This window comes from Haemaphysalis longicornis, unplaced genomic scaffold (assembly GCF_048455015.1).
Source record: "Haemaphysalis longicornis isolate Haplotype H1 unplaced genomic scaffold, Haemaphysalis longicornis Haplotype H1 scaffold_8, whole genome shotgun sequence".
NCBI classification, from domain to species: Eukaryota; Metazoa; Arthropoda; class Arachnida; order Ixodida; family Ixodidae; genus Haemaphysalis; species Haemaphysalis longicornis.
Genome location: NW_027526445.1, coordinates 158,846,395 through 158,868,289, shown reverse-complemented (window position 1 = coordinate 158,868,289; position 21,895 = coordinate 158,846,395). Strand labels below are relative to the sequence as shown.

Sequence of the window (21,895 nt, the reverse complement as noted above, 5' to 3'; positions counted from 1 at the left end):
CTCACTCCAGGGGGACAATCTACAAATGGTGTTCACTGAACTAGTCGCTTCGTTTGCACAAGGTCGACATCAAGCCATCACACATTGTTTCCACTTAAATGCAGCTTCTCAACATTTTTGAAGATGGAGAGTCTTAAGCTGGATCACAGATATATGACAAGTGAGGTGAATAACTTGAATCTTCATAAAAAGGAGCATTAAAAAAAGGTTGTTATGAGGCTGAAATTTCCTGATTCACGATGTAAGTAGACTACGAGATAACAAATAGATCACCCAGATGCCTTTTCGATAGGCAATAAGAAACTTCATCAGAACCACTGGTACCAGGAAGAGGCCACAGGAATGATATAAGCTACTATGTCGGAGAATTTTTCACCATTACAGATGACACAGTGAGTGCTATGTAATTACCTCCCCACATCATGCCACCAATTACTTAGAATGCACGACATTAAGGGTATATGCTGTTTTTCTCGCAAGCTGCAGACTATGATTCTCTGGATGGAATGCCACTGCTTCGAACCCACTTGAATCCCTGCATATTTGATTTGCTGCTGAAGTTCTAGGTCTCTGCCATCAGCCTTTCTCCATGTAAGCCTCATTTTAAGAGAAAGACTGTGACACGTTCATGTGCTCTCAATGCAACTCGAAATTAGGCTCCCATTAAAGACTATGGCCACCTTTTGCACTAAATGTAACATTTTAACCAAGTGTTTACAGAATTCTCATTATGAACTTACCCCAGGCTTCCCCGAGCATTTTATTATCAAAACTTTTGTAATTGACTGGTAGCACCACTGCATACTGAGAAAGATGAGGCGGTAGCTCAACATATGCATAGCCACTTTGGTAGTGCAATGTACGTAAAGCTTACATTGCCAGTACACAGCTTCAAATTTTAAATAAAAAGTGTGTTGGCCTCCCACAGTGACATTTTTTGTCGGTGGGAATCAGCTTGAATAAAACGAACACAAAAGGAAGAGGGAGTAACACGACACACTGCTGACTATCAACTGGAATTTTACTGAAGGAAACACAGATATATACATACGGAAAACATGAAAATTATACAAAGCTTGTTCACGTCAGTCAGTTCACTGCGCAGAAGATCACTGCGCAGAAACTCTTTTTCGGTACGTGACAGTGCCACAGACGGCACACTGACGCAGCTATCTCCAGCTTCGTCTATCGCCAATGCTTCAACTATCTCTCGTCCGGTTCTACTTCTCTTCCGTCCGATAACTGCGATTTTGTTCACGTAGGCTTCGCAGGGGCAGTCCCGAACGTGGGTGGCAAGGTGGCCGGAAGGGGTTCCTTGGAGCGAAGCAGCATGCTCTCGGGCCCCGTCGTTCAGGCATCGGCCGGTTTGTCCGATGTAAACGGACCGGCACTTCAGGGGAATTTTGTAGACGACATTTTTGCTGCAATCTGCGTACCTTGTCTGGTGTTTTTTGTCACAAACTGGCAACGCTGCGCACCTGTTAACCTGACGGCACATGCCGTAGGCCTTATTGGGGGCGGAGAATACGACCTTGATGCCATGTTTCTTTCCCACTTTTTTCATGGCATGACAAAACCCATGTACGTATGGCAGCACTGCCAACCGTCTTCTGTCCTCTTCAGTGGGTTGAGGAGGCCGTCTCTTCTCTTTAGCCTTTATCCTTTGCAGGAGCGTTTCGCAGACAGGTTTCAGCAAGCTTTTTGGGTATCCGGCGTTCTGCAGGCGACTGGCCTGTCTTTTGAAGCTGGTAGCCATCTGGTGCGGACAGGACTTCTTGAGCGCCGATAGCAAGGCAGTAGTGGCCACTGCTCTCTTGACAGTCTTGGAGTGGCCAGACGCGTGGGGAAGAAAGGCCTTGGACGAATGGGGCTCGTACCTCCAACAGGCGTGGTGCTGCCGGAAGTGAATGATGATGTCCAGGAACCTGATCGACGCGTTTTCAGGGAGTTCGTGTGTGAAGGAGAGGTCCGGGCAGCATTCATTGAAGACTTTGAGGACAGCGTTCAGGCAACGGTTTGGAGGAGCATCTGTGGTTGAGTTGCACAAGACGAGGAAGTCGTCTACGTAGCGAAAAATTGAAAGGACGCTGTCTTCTTCGAGACTGGACTCGATTGCTCTTCCGCATGCGGCCAGGAAGATTTCGGATAGGTACGGGGCTACACGGGACCCTATACATATGCCGTCCTTTTGGACATAGTGCGCATCTTCGTGTTGAACGATCGTGGACAACAGGTAGGCATGTACGAGCTCAAGAAAGCTGTCGACAGGAATTCCAGCAGCATTTTGAAAACGTGTAGCACCCTGTTCCTCAATTGCTGAGCGCAGTTCCGTCAGAACGTTGGCTTGCGGGATAGAGAAGTACATGTCCGCAACGTCAAGCGAAAAACCGGAGGCTACTCTTGCTTCATTCTTCTCCAAAAAGGAAGTCACTGTCTCAGAATTGGGTACCTTGTAAGGGTCGCGTACATGTACCTGGGCTAGATGCTTAGCAAGGTAGCCCTAAAGACGAGCTTGCCAGGTGCCTGCTTCCGAGACGATAGCCCTGAACGGGACTGCCTCTTTGTGGGTTTTCGCCGCAAAGAATACGCACAGGGAACCATTCTTGGTGTTGGTGACTTTGGAGCAGAGTTGTCCAAGGTTGGCCGCGTCAAGTTTGGTTGGCCGCGTCTGGCCGCGTCTGGCCACTCCAAGACTGTCAAGAGAGCAGTGGCCACTACTGCCTTGCTATCGGCACTCAAGAAGTCCTGTCCGCACCAGATGACTACCAGCTTCGAAAGACAGGCCAGTCGCCTACAGAACGCCGGATACCCAAAAAGCTTGCTGAAACCTGTCTGTGAAACGCTCCTGCAAAGGATAAAGGCTAAAGAGAAGAGACGGCCTCCTCAACCCACTGAAGAGGACAGAAGACGGTTGGCAGTGCTGCCATACGTACATGGGTTTTCTCATGCCATGAAAAAAGTGGGAAAGAAACATGGCATCAAGGTCGTATTCTCCGCCCCCAATAAGGCCTACGGCATGTGCCGTCAGGTTAACAGGTGCGCAGCGTTGCCAGTTTGTGACAAAAAACACCAGACAAGGTACGCAGATTGCAGCAAAAATGTCTACAAAATTCCCCTGAAGTGCCGGTCCGTTTACATCGGACAAACCGGCTGATGCCTGAACGACAGGGCCCGAGAGCATGCTGCTTCACTCCAAGGAACCCCTTCCAACCACCTTGCCACCCACGTTCGGGACTGCCCCTGCGAAGCCTACGTGAACAAAATCGCAGTTATCGGACGGAAGAGAAGTAGAACCGGACGAGAGATAGTTGAAGCATTGGCGATAGACGAAGCTGGAGATAGCTGCGTCAGTGTGCCGTCTGTGGCACTGTCACGTACCGAAAAAGAGTTTCTGCGCAGTAATCTTCGCTAATCATTTAACTGACTGACGTGAACAAGCTTTTTATAATTTTCGTGTTTTGCGTATGTATATATATGTGTTTCCTTCAGTAAAATTCCAGTTGATAGTCAGCAGTGTGTCGTGTTACTCCCTCTTTCTTTTGTGTTCGTTTTATTCAAGTTGATTCCCACCGAAGATGTACCAACTAGCACAGACCAGAGCCATTTTTCAACATTTTTTGTGTCTGTGCCCCCTTGCAACAAAAAGCCAGGACAGAGCAGGCCTCCATGCCCCCCCTCTACCGGCTCATTAATCATTCAACCCAAAGTCCCAAGGATTGGCCAAGATGATGGATGTAAATGTAAAGGCTGTGTCCAGAGAGCCATCAAACAGCCCTTAACACATTCCACTAAAGCGACGTTTACCACCATTTCGTAACAAAAAAATGCTGCATCTGGCGTTACTTTGGTCTCCCTAACGTAACGTAACCTAACCTTACATAACCTAACAAACAGAAGGAACAGATTTAAAACACTGAAAACTAACCTAAGCCATAAAAATGCAAAGATGGAAAAAAAAATGGAAGTGTCGCATTCAAACCACTGCCCTTGATCCTTGATATCGGGAAGCCAAGACGGAACCATTAAACAACAGCAGACGCTCTGCCCTGGGCCAGCGTAGTCTTAAATATTCAAATGTCACTGGACGGCACTCCAGCCGTGGATGTAGCGATGAGCTGGAGAGCCATCAGGTGGCACTATAGATGCGGTGGAATAAAAAGCAGGACAGCTTTACAGCCAACATTGCCACGCCTTCTGTCTCTTCTATCTATTTCTATTCAAGGTATTTAAAACCTACTACCTTGGGACCTTCAGAGAAGTCTTCGACCAATGAGTAGTCACGGCAAACTACCAACAATGATGTGGCAACTACGCTTCAAGGCAAACTTCCAGCAATATAGACTATAAACGGGATGTTACGAGGCCGCATGAAGCACACAATAATATAAAATTTTTAGTGTGACGCGTTTAAACTCCAAATAAAATTGTTATGCTAATATTGTTACATGGTAGCTAGACAGACGACATGAACCATGGTTGACAGTGAACTAACCTATCGTCAAAGAGATTTGATCTATGTGGACATAGATTGGGTTTTTTAGATTCGATACAGGACATAGATGCAATCTACAAATAAGGAGTTTTTTTTTCGAAATGAGCCATATCCACCCAAACAGAATTTGACAAAACAGCATAACTTTGTTACGGGACCTCTACGCACTGCTGTCATAGCTAGTTTGTAATATGTTTTACGTCAGCCGGGGAAAGTTTGTGGCCAAAAGTAATCAAAAATTAATTGGTTGTTAACTTTTAAACAATTATTTACTCCTATCCTAAATAATCAATTCGTCCCTCTTGACAGGCCGAGCTGTAAGGCAGGAACTCACAACAAGGAGGCTGGCATGTTGGTCATATGACATCAAACCAAAAGCCCACTCCCATCGGGAAAATGGATTCGGCTCGTTTCAATCCGTGCCACAACAGGTTCTGGCTCATTTTCGATCTAAAATGCAAGTTTCATAGTCGTTTGCCAGGCGTTCTCTGACCTATTTTGTTGCAACCTGTTTTTTTTAGGGCAAAGTTACCGAGCTTTTCTTGCCACAAGAGTTTTATCTGATTTGGTTTCGGTTTCTAAATTTGACTCATTTCGGGGGAAAAAAAAGAAAACACTCAGATGACTGCGACAGACCTAGCCAAGATACGAACTGCGTACTCCTTCGTTGTTGGTGATGAGCGAGTGCGGCGCTGCCCGACACAGCTAAATTCTTTTCTTTCTCGAGAAAACGTTCGTACTCAGGCACCATACCACTTAAAAATGACAACAGACGTCGCCCGAGGGCTCATCACTGCAGCCAGCTGTTCCCGCGCACAGCGCAGAGTGCATTGCTGTGAGCATTTTGAACGTGACACGAGTCGGTTACATAATTTTTTGCACTTAATACGCTTATAAAATTACTGCAGCGATGACAAACAAACCACGTCAGAAAAAGCAGGTGATGTCGAAAATTAGGTGCACTCTCCTTTCAAAATGTGCGCACTGACGTCACGATTCTGTTGCTCCAGCGAAGTGATATGCTAAACGCCCTACTGCCTTTCTTAACTTGTATTGGAGCCTAGTTACAAAATCTTCTTGACCTCTTCAGGAGCAAAAGAAAAAAAACCCCCGAGACTAAGACTGTGAGAAGTGAGATGAAAGGCCGATACTGCAGTGAAAGCAAACTGAGGAAAAAACATCCATCACAAAAACAAGTGTCCCCAATTTGCATTAGTTCTAGATGAGGCAAGGTGAGTTCATCGCACAGGCAAATTAAGTACGTCCCAACACTGTGAGAAAAGCAGCAGCCATGCATGTTGGTACAGCTACCAAAGACAAAGGAGGGAGTAGCTCACTGCAGTGCACAAGCTGTGGAACATGAGCCGCTGGGTGGAGACTCAGCAAAGTCTCTTGTATATCTGTCAGCCCATTCGTCTATTTAGAAGATACAAATAGTAATTTTTCTCCAATTCAGACTAAAAACAAATAATTTTCGGAGATTTTCCCAATTTTTTAGGCGCTAAAATTTTCCATTTCCAGGTTTTCTGTATTGATGGACCCTGCCAGTAGGCGGTTTACTACCACTCACTGCAGCACTGGGCCTCCCCTTCAAAAGTATTGCTTCCCCAAATGGTTGATTGATTGATTATGGGGTTTACGCTGCTCAGGCAATGTGGTGCGCCGTAGTGGAGGGTTCCATAATAATTTTGACCACCTGGACATTTTAACGTGCGCCGAAATCTTGTACACACGGGCGTTTTTGCTTTTATCCTCCATCAGAAAAGCAGCCGTTGCGACCTGGAATCGAACCCGCGACCTTGGGCTCAGCAGCACAACGCCTTAGCCACTGAGCCACCGCAGCAAGTACTTCCCCAAATGGCCCCTCAACTGATGGACTTCATTAGCAACACAGTGCAAAAAAGACCAAGGACGAGACGGAGACGACAAACAAGCACTTGTTTGTCGTCTCTGTCTTGTCCTTGGTCTTTTTTGCGCTGTGTTGCTAATGGATTACCAACTAGCCGGAACCCTCACGCTTTTAGGTTTTTTGATGGACTTCAACAAACAAAGGAAACTGAAGTTGTGTTCACGTATAATCGCTTAACAACGCACGAGTCTGCTAAATATATAATGAGTACTAACATCAGCTGCATAGGACCTAGCAAAAAGCTTGACAGGCCAAAATTTCTAATTCTACAGCGCGTAACAATTTTCCCCACTCTGCCCACCTTCAGCCATTCCACTGCCAGGCACGCATAACATCAGCATGGTTGTAGACCAACTCCCATTTTTTAACTCACCCTGTTAACTTCTGTCACTCTTCCAGAAGAATTATAGCAGATTAGAATCCCCATACCTGGTATTTATTTATTTACAACAGAAAAGGTTCTTCCACCTATTTTTATTCCAGAGTGCATGTTGTTTTTAATGTAGATATCATTTCTTTCTCTTTCACATCTGCAAAATTGCTCATTCTAATACAACTTTTCACACTGCAGTGCCATATACCATTTGTTGGTTCAATGATGCGAGTCTGTTTAATGAAAAAAGGTGAAGTTAAGGAACGAGGAGTCCCAATGTTTCAGCAATGCGAAAAATCGCTCATGGTTCTTTCCCAACTTTGAAAGCAGCTGGCACGAAATTTCCGGATTCGAACTTACTACAAAGTGCCTGTGGCCACATAGAAATAAAACTGACACCTGCTTATACTCTAAGTGTTTATGCATTGTTAGTGAACTGTGTCCATGAGGTTACATACGTGGCTGCTTCAGGATTTGAAAATGTCTTCAGTGCAGCTTTGTGCACGGCGGAATCGCCCGTTGTTCTGTTATGCTCAAGCACCCTGGCAAACCGCTTTCTCAGTCCCTGTAGTGTATGCACGCCACGCCTGCTTATCCCCGGAATTCCCTAGTGTGGCACCAACTTCTACTTCAGCGCACTGCACTGACGTTCCTTCTATTATTTCTGGTGATGTCACTTCCAGGAGCAACATCACCGCTCATGAACGTCTGTCTTTATTTTTTAGTTAGCCTACTCCTACCCCTCCCTAACAGCAACATTTTGGACCAAAATGGAAAGGCGAGCTAGTTGGTGAACATCCATGAGTGAAACTTAAGCGCAAACAGACACAGGGACGAGAAAGGGAAACGACACCAGCACTGGTGTCATTTCCCTTTCTTGTCCCTGTGTCTGTTTGCGCTTAGTTTCACTCATGAATTTTGGACCAGTGAGCTTAGAGCAGACCTGTCACGGCCTCTTGTGTGACTCTAATACATCACATGACAGATAGGCCAGTAGAAATGTGTACGTTAAACAACTGAACCCAGTAGACATATTATAGCTAGGCTTCAGTACAAAGTTGGCGTTGCCACAAGGCATTTCTCACTGCCCGCTAATGGCTGGCATGATTATGCAGCAAAGTTGTGAACCCTGCACCCCCCCCCCCCCACCAATTTGATGTAAATCATTTTGTGCCTCAGCTGAAACACTGGCACAGGATCTTTAAAGTTACTACTACTCATCTACTCAGCGACTCATACCACCAAAATAGCAGAAAATGCACGGGCGTAGGGTTTACACCACTAATCTTCAGTCCCTTTTGAACTCACAGCTTCTTTCACTGAGACAAATAAATTGTACCCACCGCGGTGGCTCAGTGGCTAGGGCGTTGTGGTGCTGAGCACGAGGTCACGGGTTCGATTCGCGGCCGCGGCGGCTGCTTCTCTGCAGCTGCAGCAAAAACGCGCGTGAGTACGAGATTTCGGCGCACGTTAAAGATCCCCAGGTGGTCAAAATTAATCCGAAGCCCTCCACTACGGCGAACCTCAGCGCCAGCGTTGCGTCGGCGCGTTAAACCCTACCCTCAATCAAATAAATTGTGCATTCGAAAGGTTTGGGTAGAGTAGCTGCCTTGAATTAAATCGTCACCACCATCACTGATAGCGGAATGGGTAGCTTGATGAGAAAATTTTGCTACCATGGCTACTTTTAGATTTGAAGTTGAATATATAAGTGCCTGGGTGTTACGGAAGTGAGCCTAGACGTACAAACAAGAAAATTTTGCTGCAGCGAAACTTGTCAACAATCTCAAATGTTTAAGCCTTAACCATTGCACCACCATAGTGGGCATATCGAGTGGTAGTTGAGATTGAGAAACATCGTCAGTTATGCGACCAATTCTTGTTGCTGCAGCAAGGCCCACCACACACATTGTGACAAAAGAGAGAAATCGAGAGGGAAACAAGCAAACAAACAAAAAAATTCCCCCAGGCGCTCCACAAACAGGGAAGCTATAATGTGTGGCTGGTACTTTACGTGCGACACGTGGCCTACCAAAGTAATGTGGCCTACTCGAAGTAATGTGTAGCTGGTTTCTGCTATTTCCATGTTGACGCTGCTCCGCCCGCACCACCTGCCCGCCGCTGTTACCTGAGCTGTGCTTTATGCAGTAGCTCACTCTGCAGTAGCTCACTCACCCAGCCAATCTCTCTCCCTTTACTGGTAACTACTCGTCAACATGGGTTTTTGACAGAGAAGCTGTTTAGACAGTCGTAATTGTTCGTGTCCGCTGCTAAAAATACCAAGAAATTGCCAAGCGCGCGCACGTCCTCGCGGCTACCGCCCGGCAGTGAACAACACAAAGAAAATGCCTATACTCGGTTACAACTCAAGAACGGCACCACCTCATGTAGTGTATCACTCCGCCAAAGCGCCGGACCCATGACGTCAGTGCGCGCGCGTTTTGAAAGGGGTTTGCTATGAATGCGTGATATCGTCTGCCTTGTCTCATGCAGTTTGTTTGTCGTCACTGGAGTCGTTTGTAAGCATATTAAGTCCAAAAAATCACGGGAACGGCTCACGCCATGTTCAAAATATTCCCAGTAACGCCCTACTTGCGCCGCGCGGAGAAACATCCTGCTACTGTGATAATGCACAGCGGCAAGTACCGGTGCCGTTCTTAAGTTGTCACCGAGTATAGTGCTCCTTTGTTCGTGCCTCCCGACAACTGCCCAGCGCCCTCTCTGCGCACGTTTGTCAAGCCAAGCATACCCACTTAGGGAGACTGGCCCAAAATTGCGGCGGCCACCCGGCAGTTAAAAAATACCAAGAAAATGCCGAGCGCTTGTGTGTGTTTGCCTCGCAGCAACCACCCAGCGTCCCCGGAGCGTGCTTTTCAAGCCGAGAATACCCACTTAGAGAGATTGGCCAAAAAGAAAAAAAAATACACCTTCAGCGTTCACCGTACTCGTGGCAAAACTTGCTCAGAACGAGAAAGACATGTCACATGTCATAGTGTACGACCCTCTAAGATGATGCCCAATAATTATTGTAGAGGACGCCACCTGTTGACTCGAGTAACTGGGAGGTGGCGCCCCCACTCTGTATAAAGGCATTGGCGGGGATTAAACGGGGCTTTTTGTTGTTCGTGAACTGCGCGTAGTTGCGTCATTCTTCGCGGGCTTCACGCCCACATTCGGCACGGCTCGCGGCGTCCGCGCCACCCGGGCGCGTCTCTACATGGTGTCAGAAGTGGGATGCTGCGACAACCGTGCAACATGGAGGATAACCCAGCCGCCGCCTCCGCCGTGACCGCCAGCTTCACGTTGAGAACCCCGCCGCAGTTCACTTTCGACAACCCAGCCCAATGGACCGCGTGGCTTCAACAATTCGAGGATTACTCCTTCGCCTCAGGGCTGTCCTCCGCCCCCGAAGAAACCAAGGTACGCACGCTGCTCTACTGTATGGGTCCCCAAGGTCGCGAGGTGCTTTCGTCTCTCATGTCAGACGCTGAGGCCTATCGCTCGTACTCCGGCGTGACAACAAGTCTTTCGGGATATTTTGTACACCCCGTCAACGAGGTATACGAATCGAGCAGGTTCCACAAGCGCACGCAAGTGGTAGGCGAGTCAGTCGACGCGTTTTTCACGGCGCTCCGAATTCTCGTGAAGAAATGCAACTACGCCTCTCGGGAAATTGACGACCGGCTGGTTCGGGACAGATTTATCGTAGGGTTGCTTGACTCTCGCTTGACCGACCAGCTGTGCCGCAATCCAAAGCTTACACTGGACGAGGCGCTCATCCAAGCTCGTCAGTACGAAGACGCCGAAAATGAGAAAAGGCGGCGTCAGGGGACAGACTTCGCACCAGACGCACTGAACGTCGACGCCGTTGTGAATAAGCAGTACCGAATGGCCGCCGCCCCAGCGCGCGAAACTGCACGAAGTAACGTCTGTCGGCCTCCCGAGTACCGCGCCGGCCCGAAGTCGGCATGCGATTTTTGCGGCTACGCCCCTCATCCGCGATCTGAGTGCCCAGCACGGTGGGCCACATGCAACCACTGTCGCAAGAACGGTCACTTCGCGGCGGTTTGCCGCTCGAACAGTACTAGGCGCTTAAGCCAAATCCAGCTCTGCGCCGTGGATGCAGCGCAAACAGAACGCCGGCACGTTGTTGTTCATGTCAATGGACGCCCCCTTCAATTCAAGGTGGATACTGGGGCGGACGTTTCGGTCGTACCTCCGAGCTTCGCGGGGTGCCCAGTAGACCTAGACAAACCCAATAATGAACAGTTGATGGGGCCGGGCCGCTGCCGCCTAAAGTTGCTCGGGACGTTTCCTGCTACCCTGTCGTGGCGAGGCCGGACGGTATGCAAAAAATTGTATGTCGTAGCAGACATTGACTCTCCTCTGCTGGGGTACTCGGCGGTAGTGGACCTGGGAGTCGTCCAGTTTGTTGACGCCGTGGAAGACAAAGCTCCGAAAAGGCCCCCAACGTCCGACAAGGCGGCAGCTTCGCTGTTCTCAGGCCTTGGCGAGATGCCTGAAGAATATCACATCCGCATCAAGCCTGGAGCGGTTCCATTTTCTCTCAGCGTTCCTAGGCGCATCCCTATTCCCCTCGAAGGTGTAGTCCAGAAGGACTTAGACGCGATGGAAAGGGACGGGGTCATCCGGCGAGTCACTGTGCCAACCCCGTGGTGTGCTGGTATTGTGCTGGTACCCAAAGCGGATGGAGAGTACAGAATTTGTGTCGACCTCACGAAGTTGAACCAAGTAGTTCTCCGGGAGAGACACCTTATGCCCACGGTGGACCAGGTACTTGGGCGTCTTGGCAATGCCGCAGTCTTCTCGAAACTTGATGCAAAATCGGGGTTTCATCAAGTAAGGCTATCTGAAAGCTGTCAGGAACTGACTACCTTCATAACCCCGTTTGGTCGCTACTGCTACCGCCGCCTGCCCTTCGGCATCACCTCCGCTCCCGAAGTCTTTCAGCGCCAAATGTCTCGGATTCTAGAGGGTCTGGAAGGATGTGTGAACATGGTAGATGACATTCTAGTATTTGGCAGGGACCGTTCCGAGCACGACAGCAGACTCCAAGCAGTCCTTCGCAAGTTAGAACAAGCGGGCATCACGTTGAATGCCTCGAAATGCTCCTTCGGGGTATCTTCCGTCAAGTTCCTTGGTGTAGTGGTAAGCGCCACTGGCATCTCGGCTGACCCCGACAAGGTATCTGCTATTGTGAACATGAAACCGCCGACAGATACGCAAGGCGTCCGTCGTTTCCTGGGCATGCTGAACCACATTGGAAGGTTTTTGCCGAACCTGTCTGCCGTCACTACACCGATTCGGCTCCTTTTGAACAAGAATGCGGTCTGGACCTGGGACCAAGCGCAAGCGACCTCTTTCGAGACATTGAAGAGAATGGTGGCATCTAATGCTTGTATGGCCAGCTACAATCCAGAGCTACCCACTCTTGTGTCGGCAGATGCCAGTTCGTTCGGGCTAGGCGCGGTTCTCTTGCAGGAGCAACAGACGGGAGAGCGACGGGCTGTCGCGTTCGCATCAAGAGCACTGACTACTGCTGAGCAGCGGTACAGTCAGATTGAGAAGGAAGCGCTTGGTGTCTCTTGGGCCATCGAGAGGTTTGAGGAATTCCTGCGCGGACTCAGCTTTGTCGTTGAAACAGACCATCAGCCGCTCGTCAGGTTGCTTGGCTCCGCCGATCTTGACCTCATGCCCCCTCGCATCCAGAGATTTCGCATAAGGCTCATGCGATATCAGTTCACCGTCAAGTATGTTCCAGGGAAGTACCTGGCCACTGCAGACACCCTCTCTAGGGATCCTGAATGCTCTTCTACATCCAAAGTGGACAGCACAGAAATTTTTGTGTCTATGGTCGTGGCAGCCCTTCCTTTAACCCTGGCCGTACGTCTTGAAGACTTCAGGTCTCACCAAACTTCAGACGGCGAGTGCTCAATGCTGAAAGCATACAGCATGAAGGGGTGGCCTCGACGAGACCGGCTGCCGCTCAACATGACACGTTACTGGGAGCACCGTGGGGACTTCACCATATGCGAGGACCTGCTGTTCATGGGCGGACGTCTAGTTGTGCCCGAAGCACTACGCAGAGACATCGTGAACCTGCTGCATGATGGTCATCAAGGCGTCAATCGATGCTTGGCGGTGGCCCGAGACTCTGTGTGGTGGCCCGGTCTCAACAGCCAGGTTAAAGCAGCCGTAGAGAACTGCCCAGCATGTGCTTCTACACGTGTCCAACGCTATGAGCCCATGATTCCGACCGAGACACCATCAGCTCCGTGGGAGAGGGTGGCCATCGACTTGTTTCATTTCGCCAATCAAGATTTCCTTGTGGTTGTAGACTACCGTTCTCGCTACCCAGAGGTCATCACACTCCGGTCCACTTCTGCGGACGCCGTTATTTCTGCAATCAAGAGCACGTTTGCCCGACACGGCATCCCGGTGACTGTAGTCAGCGACAATGGGCCACAGTTTTCCTGTAAAGCTTTTGAGGACTTTGGGAAGACCTACGGGTTCACACATGTCACGAGCAGTCCACGCTACCCGCAGTCCAACGGCGAAGCAGAGCGCATGGTTCGCACAATCAAGGAGCTGTTTCTGAAGGCCACAGACCCATTTCTGGCTCTGCTAGCATACCGTAACACTCCCGGTGTGTCTGGCTACAGCCCGGCTCAACTGCTCATGGGACGCTCTCTGCGAACTCGTGTGCCAGCCACGGCTCAAAGCCTTGTTCCAGATTGGCCACAGGTGAAAGAATTCAATGACAGGGATGCCGCCCAGAGACGAAGACAACAGAGAGACTACAATAACCGGCACGCAGCGCATGACCTTCGTGCTCTCGACGATGGGGAGGAAGTATGGGTACGCGACACGCGGTCAAGGGCGACGGTCCTAAGCCCAGCTCAGAGACCACGCTCGTACATCGTCCAGACGCCCAGTGGCATACTAGTGAGAAACCGCAGACACCTCGTCCCTTGCAGCAATCCTCAGTCAGCCCCCTCAGATGACACGGGAAGCTCCAACCGTGCGGCCCCGATATCTGCGCCGTCTCCAGGACCACAGCGGGCAGCAACCGGTGCCGCATCGGACACTCCAGCTCCTGCACCTGCTGCAGGATCGCCAGGCCACCGTTGCACACGATACGGCCGGCGCGTGGTGCCACCTCGCAGACTGGATTTGTGAGACTGCTGCAAGGACTGTTTCTTGGTGGTGCTCTTTTGTAGCACTTGTGTTTGAGAGCTCCGGAAGGAGGGATGTAGAGGACGCCACCTGTTGACTCGAGTAACTGGGAGGTGGCGCCCCCACTCTGTATAAAGGCATTGGCGGGGATTAAACGGGGCTTTTTGTTGTTCGTGAACTGCGCGTAGTTGCGTCATTCTTCGCGGGCTTCACGCCCACATTCGGCACGGCTCGCGGCGTCCGCGCCACCCGGGCGCGTCTCTACAATTATCTCTTCTAAAAAAATGAAAGAATTGATTGATTGATTGATTGTAGGGTTTACGTGCCGACACAACGCAGGCGATGAGGCGCACCGTAGTGGAGGGCTCTGGATTAATTTTGACCACCTGGGGATCTTTAACGTGCGGCGAAATCTTGTACACACAGGCATTTTTTTTGTTTTTTGCCTCCATTAGAAAAGCGGCCGCCCCAGCTGGGAATCGAACCCACGACCTCAAAAAAAAAAAAAAAAGAAGAAGAAAGAAGCTCCAATTTATAACAACAATGGTTGAGTAAACGGTAGCAAAAAGAAGGCAGCAAAAAGAAGGAGGTAGAAGAGGTAGAAGAAGGTAACAAAAAGAAGGCTGCAATCGTTGACTTCGACCATCGCAATGGCCGTGAAGGTTGTGTACAGATTCGCTACCTTCAAGTCTTGCGTGTTAGAGTGAGCTTCCGTCATTTTTTACACATACGCATGGGGCTGCGACGGAGAATTTTCCGTTCACCTCGCTTCGCTTTTAAAGTTTGCTTTAAAAAAGAATGCAAGGCCAATTTTGTTTGTATTTTATCGGCAAGCATCTTGTCCCTCGAACTTGCATGGGGCAAAAGCAAATGGTGTTGGTTTGCACACCAGGCTTTTCTCTCGGTTTAATTTTTTTTTATTCGTAGATGCGTGCAGCAAGAGCAAAAGAAGGGTCTCGTCTTTGGTTTTCATGTCTGGGTTTTAGTTTTAACTGGCGCCCACAAGCTGCAAGTTTTCATTGAGCCAACCTGAACGCTTCTGTCCATGCCCTCGTGAAAGGGGAATGCAAAATTTCCGTGAGGTGTCAACTAGCCCACTGACAATGTTTCAGAAGCAAGCTAAACATAACAGCAATTTTACCCAAAATGTCCAGCTGCGACTTTAACGACTTCACCTCCTCTTCAAGCTTCTCCCTGTATGAAAAAAGAAAAGAAAAAGGCACCTAAAAGTTGTTATGCCCGTGGGTCCTGCACGTGAAATCGGCGAGGTTACCTTTGAGAGTCCGATAGTGCCGACCTCCGCAACTTTGTTTCTATCTGATCTAGTTGAAAAAGGTAGTCTTGTACTAAAGCTTCATTTCTGTCAATCTGTAACAAGGCAGCAAAAAACACACGTTGCCCTATTGTGCCAAAGTGAACGGACGGCGGCCGCCACACGAAACAGAAACGCGTTTACATACTTCCTTAATCACGGACATGCGAGAGGTGTCAGTGCCGTCAGGCATCTTTGAGACTTCGTCGGACACCGGGCTTTCCACTTCTCGAAGTCGGCGCGCAAACCCGGCAAACCCACGGCCACGCGCTGGGTTCACTTTTAGCTCAGGGTTTGGCTGCAGTGTGTGCTGTCAGCGCCGTGATGAGTGCACGCAGGGAGGATTTTAGAGAAGCAAAGGTCTAGCTTTGCCTGTAGTGCCAGAAAAAGCGTAGTGGCGGCGTCGTGAACTACCCAGTACGCCCGCTTGATGGCGCTGTAAACACGGCTTTGTAAACATGGCGGATGCTTTTTGCACAGGCCGCTTGAGCTCCTTAATAACATGGCTGCCCTCGCACGGCGGCCGCCGGCTCGCTGCTCCACGGCCGGACTCGACTCTCCTCCTCCCGCGCGCGAAAGGGGCGTCGAGTCCGGCCGTGGCTGCTCCTGCTGGCTCCTGGCTGGCACGCTGGTCGCGTGTTTACTTGCGCCGCGCTAGTGAAGTGATGTTACGCCAGGTGACCAGATGGCCTCGACTGGCACAGACCACAGTGAGCAGCAAGTGAGAACAAATCGTTTATTGACATCCGCAAGTTTACAGAGGCCAGGACATCATTTCATTTCGATCGCTGCAATTGTACGTCGCTTTCGTGACAACATTTTTTTTTTTGCCATAACAACTCGTTCACTTGCGCTAAGATTTCGAACGAAGGGCACAAATGAAGTATTGACGGCGACAACGGTTTCCTTTGCACCGTCTTTCTAGCGGAGTGCATAACACTCACCTTCTGTTTGAAGAATCGAATATTCTGGCCTCGACAGCTGCCTTCCGATGCGGAATTTCCCACATTTGTCATTCCACAAGCACTCAATTCTCGTGTTTTGCCAGTCCTCTCAACAACTGATGGACGCAAAAGCACATAACAGCAATAACAGTCACGAAACCGGTGCTCCGCGCACATTGAAACGGTCGGCCGTTGCAGCGGTTTCAATTTGAATTGGCGGCTTTGTGGTTGCGAATTCAGAAACAAGGTGGTGCACCAGTCGGCTGTTCGTAAAAAGTTGCGTACATTTTTGCTCAACGGATGTTTGATGCGGAACTTGTTAATAGTATTTTTAAATAACACATTGTAAGCGAACTGTGTGGGCTCTTTGAGTCACGGAATGAATGTTTTGTATTCTATACCAAAAGTAACATTTTGCCTGCGCCGTCTGGTGGGCTTGATGGTCGAAAACAGCGCTTTAGGTTGGTCAAGGTTGGTCACGTGGGGCGTCGATTTTTACGCCGCCTATAGGGAAGACAGGGAACGTCCAAGCTTGCGAGCCCTGTTTAATTGCTATTTTGTTAAGTTTATAAGCACATCTTTTATGACATCTTTTATCACGTTCTGCCATAGAGAAAGAAATAGTTCTCTATTATCTCTATGAGTTCTGCGACCGCACGTGTCACGTGACCAACAGCGATGGCGCCGTGCACGAGCTGTGACAGTAGAACGTGTTCGTGTCGTAACATTTTTGTACGAAGTTGCTTCGTTCGCAATGAACTAGCTTGAGTGTTCTGGTCTTTCTTTCTCGCACCTGTTCCACGAGTACATCTCGCAAAAACCCGAGTGACCCTGCCGATCCAACAAACAATGGCTTTCTTGCCTCCAGCTCCGAACTGGTACAAACCCTTCGTGAGCGCCGGCTCTGATGCCGGGTTCTACTGTTTCGCGGCCAAGAACTCCGTTGTTGTGCTAGATGCTAGACGCGGCGCACCGGTACATAAGTCGTCGTGGGTTGTGGGGCCGGAAGTGGTTACCTGCGTCGTGTTCTGTCGCTCCGCACGTGCCGACGCCGACAACGTGCCGGCCCTTCTCACCGTTTCCAGCGATGGCAAGATACGAGTGTGGAACGTGGAGGACCGTTCAGTTAAGAGCACCGCGCAGTCCCAGTCCTCAACCTGCTGTGCTGACTGGAGGGGCAACCTCTCGACGTCTGTCGTCTTCAGCGGCACCAACGCCTCTGTACTCGTGTGGAGTACTGACACAGGCGCTGCTGTCACGGTGGGCAAAGCGCCTGGACAGGACATCACCATCTTGCGTTCGCATCCAAATGACCCTGACATCGTCGCAGTCGGCTACAACAGCGGCACCATTGTCGTCCAGACGCTCAAGAAAGGCAGCAATCTCATATACAAACTCAAAGGGCACTCAGCAGGTGTGTTGTCTTTGTCTTGGCAAGTCGGCTCAAGTGCCCCGAATGAAGGCAGCTCGACGGAACCGCTGTGTCTCTGTTCGACAGCGTTGGACCGCACTTTGAAGATCTGGGACGTCACGGCCGAAAAACTGGTGAAGACGCTGAGGACTCCGACAAGCAGCAAGTACAGAAAGGGTGACACACGGGAGAAATGGACCGCGGCTTCGTGGATCCCAGGCCGCTCCGGAGCCATTGTTTCCTCTTCCATAGCCGGGGACATTTGCATCTACGATCCGGATGGAGCCGACGAGGGCATGTTCCTTGCTGTTGATGCAGACTCCGGGGGACACAGCTCGACTGTCTACAATTTGTGCATTGTTGGAGGTGCCCAGGAGGGAGCTCCAATGTACGCCGTCACCACGTCTGAAGACCGCAACATTGTCTTTTGGGACCTGGCCGCCAAAAAGTCCGCGTATTGCATTCCGTGCCTCGGAGGATTCGCCTACTCTCTGGTGTTCTCACCCATTGCCTGTGCCACACTGGCAATCGCATCAGGGGACGGTAGTGTGAAGGTATGGCGCACAGACTGTGTCAAGAACCCTTACAGCAGCAAAGTGATCACCCTAGGGAGAAAAGATAGGGTCCTGAATGTGGCCTGGCATCCAAAGAAGGAGAACCTGCTGGCGCTTGGCACATCCGAGGGAAAAGTTTGCGTGGTTGACATCAACACCCGACACATTACGGTGTCACAAAGCCACCACACCAGCGCCACTTATGTAGTCTGCTGGGCAGACCTTGTTGTCGAAGGAGGGTCCCTCAAGACCTTCTTGCTCTCGTGCGGCTCCAACAGAGTCAAAATTCACGAGTTCCCAAAGCTTGACAAGGACGCACCCGATATCGAAAGCCTCTTGCCTAATCCTGGCCCAAGTCGAGCGAAGCGCACCTCTCTAGCCTTCAACAGGGACCTTGGCATCTTGACACTTTCCAACATGGATGGTCTTGTTGAGCTCTACAAAGTTGGCAAAAGCCCTACATTGGAAAAAATTGCCACGCTTGAAGTGCAGAGAAAACCTGCGGAATGTCTCGCATGGCATCCTTCCCAGGCACCTTTCTCTGATTGCAACAGTCCCCTAATGTACTGGCTGGCATGCTCATCCACTGATGGTAAAATATTTGTCTACGACTTGAGCCAGCTTGCCACCCCCAGCCCTGAGGTCCACCGAATCCTCCAGCCCACTTTGCAGCTGTCGGGACACAATGCCAAGGTAGTCTCGCTGGCGTGGAGCCCTTTTCAAGAAACCTTGCTAGCGTCGGCTTCGTACGACCGTACAGTCCAGGTGTGGGACGTCGAGAAGGCTCAGCTTGTTGCAACTTACCAGGGCCACTCGTCGCGTGTTTTCAGCGTTTGCTGGAGCCCTGCCGACCCTGATGTCCTCTTCAGCGGAGGGGAGGACAATGTCATCAGATCCTGGAAGCTCTCTGAGCAACCTGTAAAGCCTGTCCGGCCTCCGAAGCCTCCAGAGAAAGCCGAAAAGCAAGAGGAGGCCGAGGCTGCAGCGCCACTCGTAAATGGGAAAGGCATCGCGGATGAGATCACTCCCCCCAAGAAGGACACCGTGGACCTGGATAACCAAAGCACTGGCTCAGGTCCAGCCATGACTTCATCCAAAACGTCCACATCCGGTTCAAAGAAGAAGGCGAAGAAAATGGCGTCGTACTTTCCCTACTCCTCACACTTCGACAACCTGCCCAAGGAGAGCCGATCCAGCGATGTCCAGTACCTGGCTGACCTGCTTGCTAAAAGTCAACCTGGAGCTGCAGAGCTAGACCCTGAGCACAGCCACCTCGGAGCGTACACCGACAGGCCTGGTGCAATGGGCGTGCTGGATGCCGAGATCGCTCACCACAAGAAGGAGCACAACCTCGACTACGCTTTCCAAATGATGGCGTGGAAAGGCGACCTTGCGGGAGCCCTGAAGGAAGCGGCTGCCGAGCGTCGGCTCACGGACACTCTGGTCGCCCTCGCTCCGATGGTTTCTCGATTCGTGTGGATCGAAATGTGCGAGCAGTACGCCATTCAGTTGGCAAGTGAAGGGGAGCACCACCGCGCTGCGCTCTATTTCCTGGCCTGTCGGAAGAGCGAGGAGGCCGTCAAGCTTCTCTGCAGCAACAACTTCCACCGTGAGGCTGTCGCCATTGCGAGGGCTCATTTCTCTGGAAATAGCCCCGAGATTGTGGAGGTTTACGAGTCTTGGGCTGAGAGGGCGGCCAAGGTCGGCAACTTTGAGCAGGCCGCCAAGTGTTACCTCGCCATTGGAGACGCTGCCAAGGCGGTTGCGTTCTTGCTGAACCGCCGGGATCCACACTCTCTGCGGTCGGCGGCCTACGTAGCGAAGAGGAATGGCCTGTCGGCGGAGGCAGAAATGGCTTTCCAGGCAGCGTTCCAGTCTTCACTGATCCACAACCAGTGGGAGGAGGCAGCTCAGTTTGTTGAGGAACACGAGAAGAGTCCGGTGTTCTTGAGCTTTATTAAACTACACAAGGCTCTTGTGGAGGCTGTAAACACGATCGGTCAAATGAAAGTGGACACTGTCGACGGCCAGGACAGCACCGACCGCATCCTTTGGAGCAGTCAGGACAGCATTGCCGCCACGTTCCTTTCCTCACTAGTAGAAGCCTACGAAAGTCATGGTTACAGCCCACTAAAGAGCACCGAAGGGCTTGTGGAGCTAAGTGGCCTGCTTGGTTTGGAGAAAAGTGTCTTGAAGGAGGTGGTCGTGAACGAGACTAAGGAGCACATTTTGTTTCACGTGGCCGGCTTCCTCGGCGTCGCCCTGTTCAGTCCGGATCGGTGGAAGCTGTACCTTGCCAGAGCTCTAGCCACCGCCAAGGCACACAACCACCCACTTTACGGCACCCTCTGCCAGCTTTTTTTCTGCGCCAAAGTTGTCGACTCCACGTTCGCCGACGGAGCTGCGGTCAGCGTCGAGCCTGATCGGTGCCTGCTTCTCGACAAGCTGGACGGCACCTCCGTTGCCGCGTCTCCGACTTTCGAGTGTCCAGCCTCAAGCGCTAGTCTCTGGAGTAACTTCTGCACACTTACAAGCAAAGCGAGCACGCATCACTCCGATCCAGCGCAGGAGGCATTGCTGCTGTACCTGTGCGACGCCATCTTGTGCAATTGTGTTCAAGTACTTGAATCGGCCAACGTGCGGGCGTCTGTCGCTCGAGAGCTTTCTGCGCTTGCGCTGTCGCCGACAGTTGCCTGTCTGGAGCACCTCAGCTACAGGTACCTCGTGGCTGAGAGGAATCTGCTCACTTGGATAACCGAGGCGCCAAGTAAAAAAGCCAAGGAGCCTGGCACGGCCGAAGATGAGGCTTCTCCACAATCGGTGCTTGAAAACGAGGTTCAGGCGTGTAAACAGCTGCTCCAGGAGATGAAAGCGGCGACCTTGGACTGCCCTTTTCCGGATCAAACCAGCGTCCTGAGGCGCCTCATCCAGCTCCTCGGCGGTGTAAGTGATAAGAGTTATGTTGGACTCAAGACGACGCTTGAGGCGTGGATGCAGCTGGTTTTGGACGTGTGACGTGACACCCGTTTGTGTTTGTGTGTGTGTGTGGCGGCTGTGGTAAAAACTCAGGCATTAAATGCTCGATGTTACATGTTCCTTGAATTGTGTTTATTAATTGGAGGTTCTTTGGTACGGCAAGTCGTATGCTGCCATACCATATTTTGTTTTGCCGTGCAGAAAGGTGTGTTTGGCTAGTGACACAGTTGGCTGAGTTTTAATACTTTCGCGAGCGCGGCTGTTCCAATCGATAGTATGTTATTGATGAATACAAATTCAAATTTTGGCGCTCTCCAAGCACTTTAGACAGCTAACGCCATCCAAAGGGTAAAAGAGGAAGTATTTCATCAGTTTTTCGCTTTCGAGTTTCTTTTCTCTGCTTGGGGGGGGATTTCTAAAGGTCCTTCACAGTTGGGTGCACGGGGATTGAGTTGTGTCAATGCTGCTCGCCGATGCTCCATGGAAACGAATTTTGATGGCTTCCAAGGAATCTGAGCTGTAATGTCTGGATGATGGTTGCAGCAAAGACATGCCAGATTTCGGTATGGATGGCAAAAGTGCGTCAAACCACCCTGGAACGTCGGCAGGTATCTGCCGACAAGTTTCGCTTTCACCATGGGTAGTTCTATCGCTGCCGTGCGTTGATGTAAACGTATCCAGCCTTTTCTGAAGGTCACAGCTCTTATCTGCAGGGTGTCCACTTAGT

General features: G+C 50.6%; 2 protein-coding genes across 2 annotated transcripts in view; one reads left to right on the top strand and one right to left on the bottom strand.

Annotated features, from left to right (window-relative positions):
- LOC144148894 (coiled-coil domain-containing protein 167-like) overlaps positions 1–15,616 on the bottom strand; it is a 37,755-nt gene extending 22,139 nt beyond the window's left edge. The window contains exons 1-3 of the mRNA XM_077680418.1: positions 15,432–15,616; positions 15,245–15,339; positions 15,113–15,165 (exon numbers count right to left, since the gene is read on the bottom strand). Of these exons, the coding sequence (XP_077536544.1) occupies positions 15,113–15,165; positions 15,245–15,339; positions 15,432–15,476 (193 nt within the window). The 5' untranslated portion in view covers positions 15,477–15,616. The remainder of the gene's footprint in view (positions 1–15,112; positions 15,166–15,244; positions 15,340–15,431) is intronic.
- Positions 15,617–16,880: 1,264 nt separating this feature from the next.
- On the top strand, positions 16,881–21,294 carry LOC144149807 (gem-associated protein 5-like). Its single transcript, XM_077681455.1, has one exon. The coding sequence runs from the start codon at positions 17,077–17,079 to the stop codon at positions 21,205–21,207; it is 4,131 nt and encodes a 1,376-aa protein (XP_077537581.1). The 5' UTR covers positions 16,881–17,076; the 3' UTR covers positions 21,208–21,294.
- Positions 21,295–21,895: the final 601 nt, after the last annotated feature.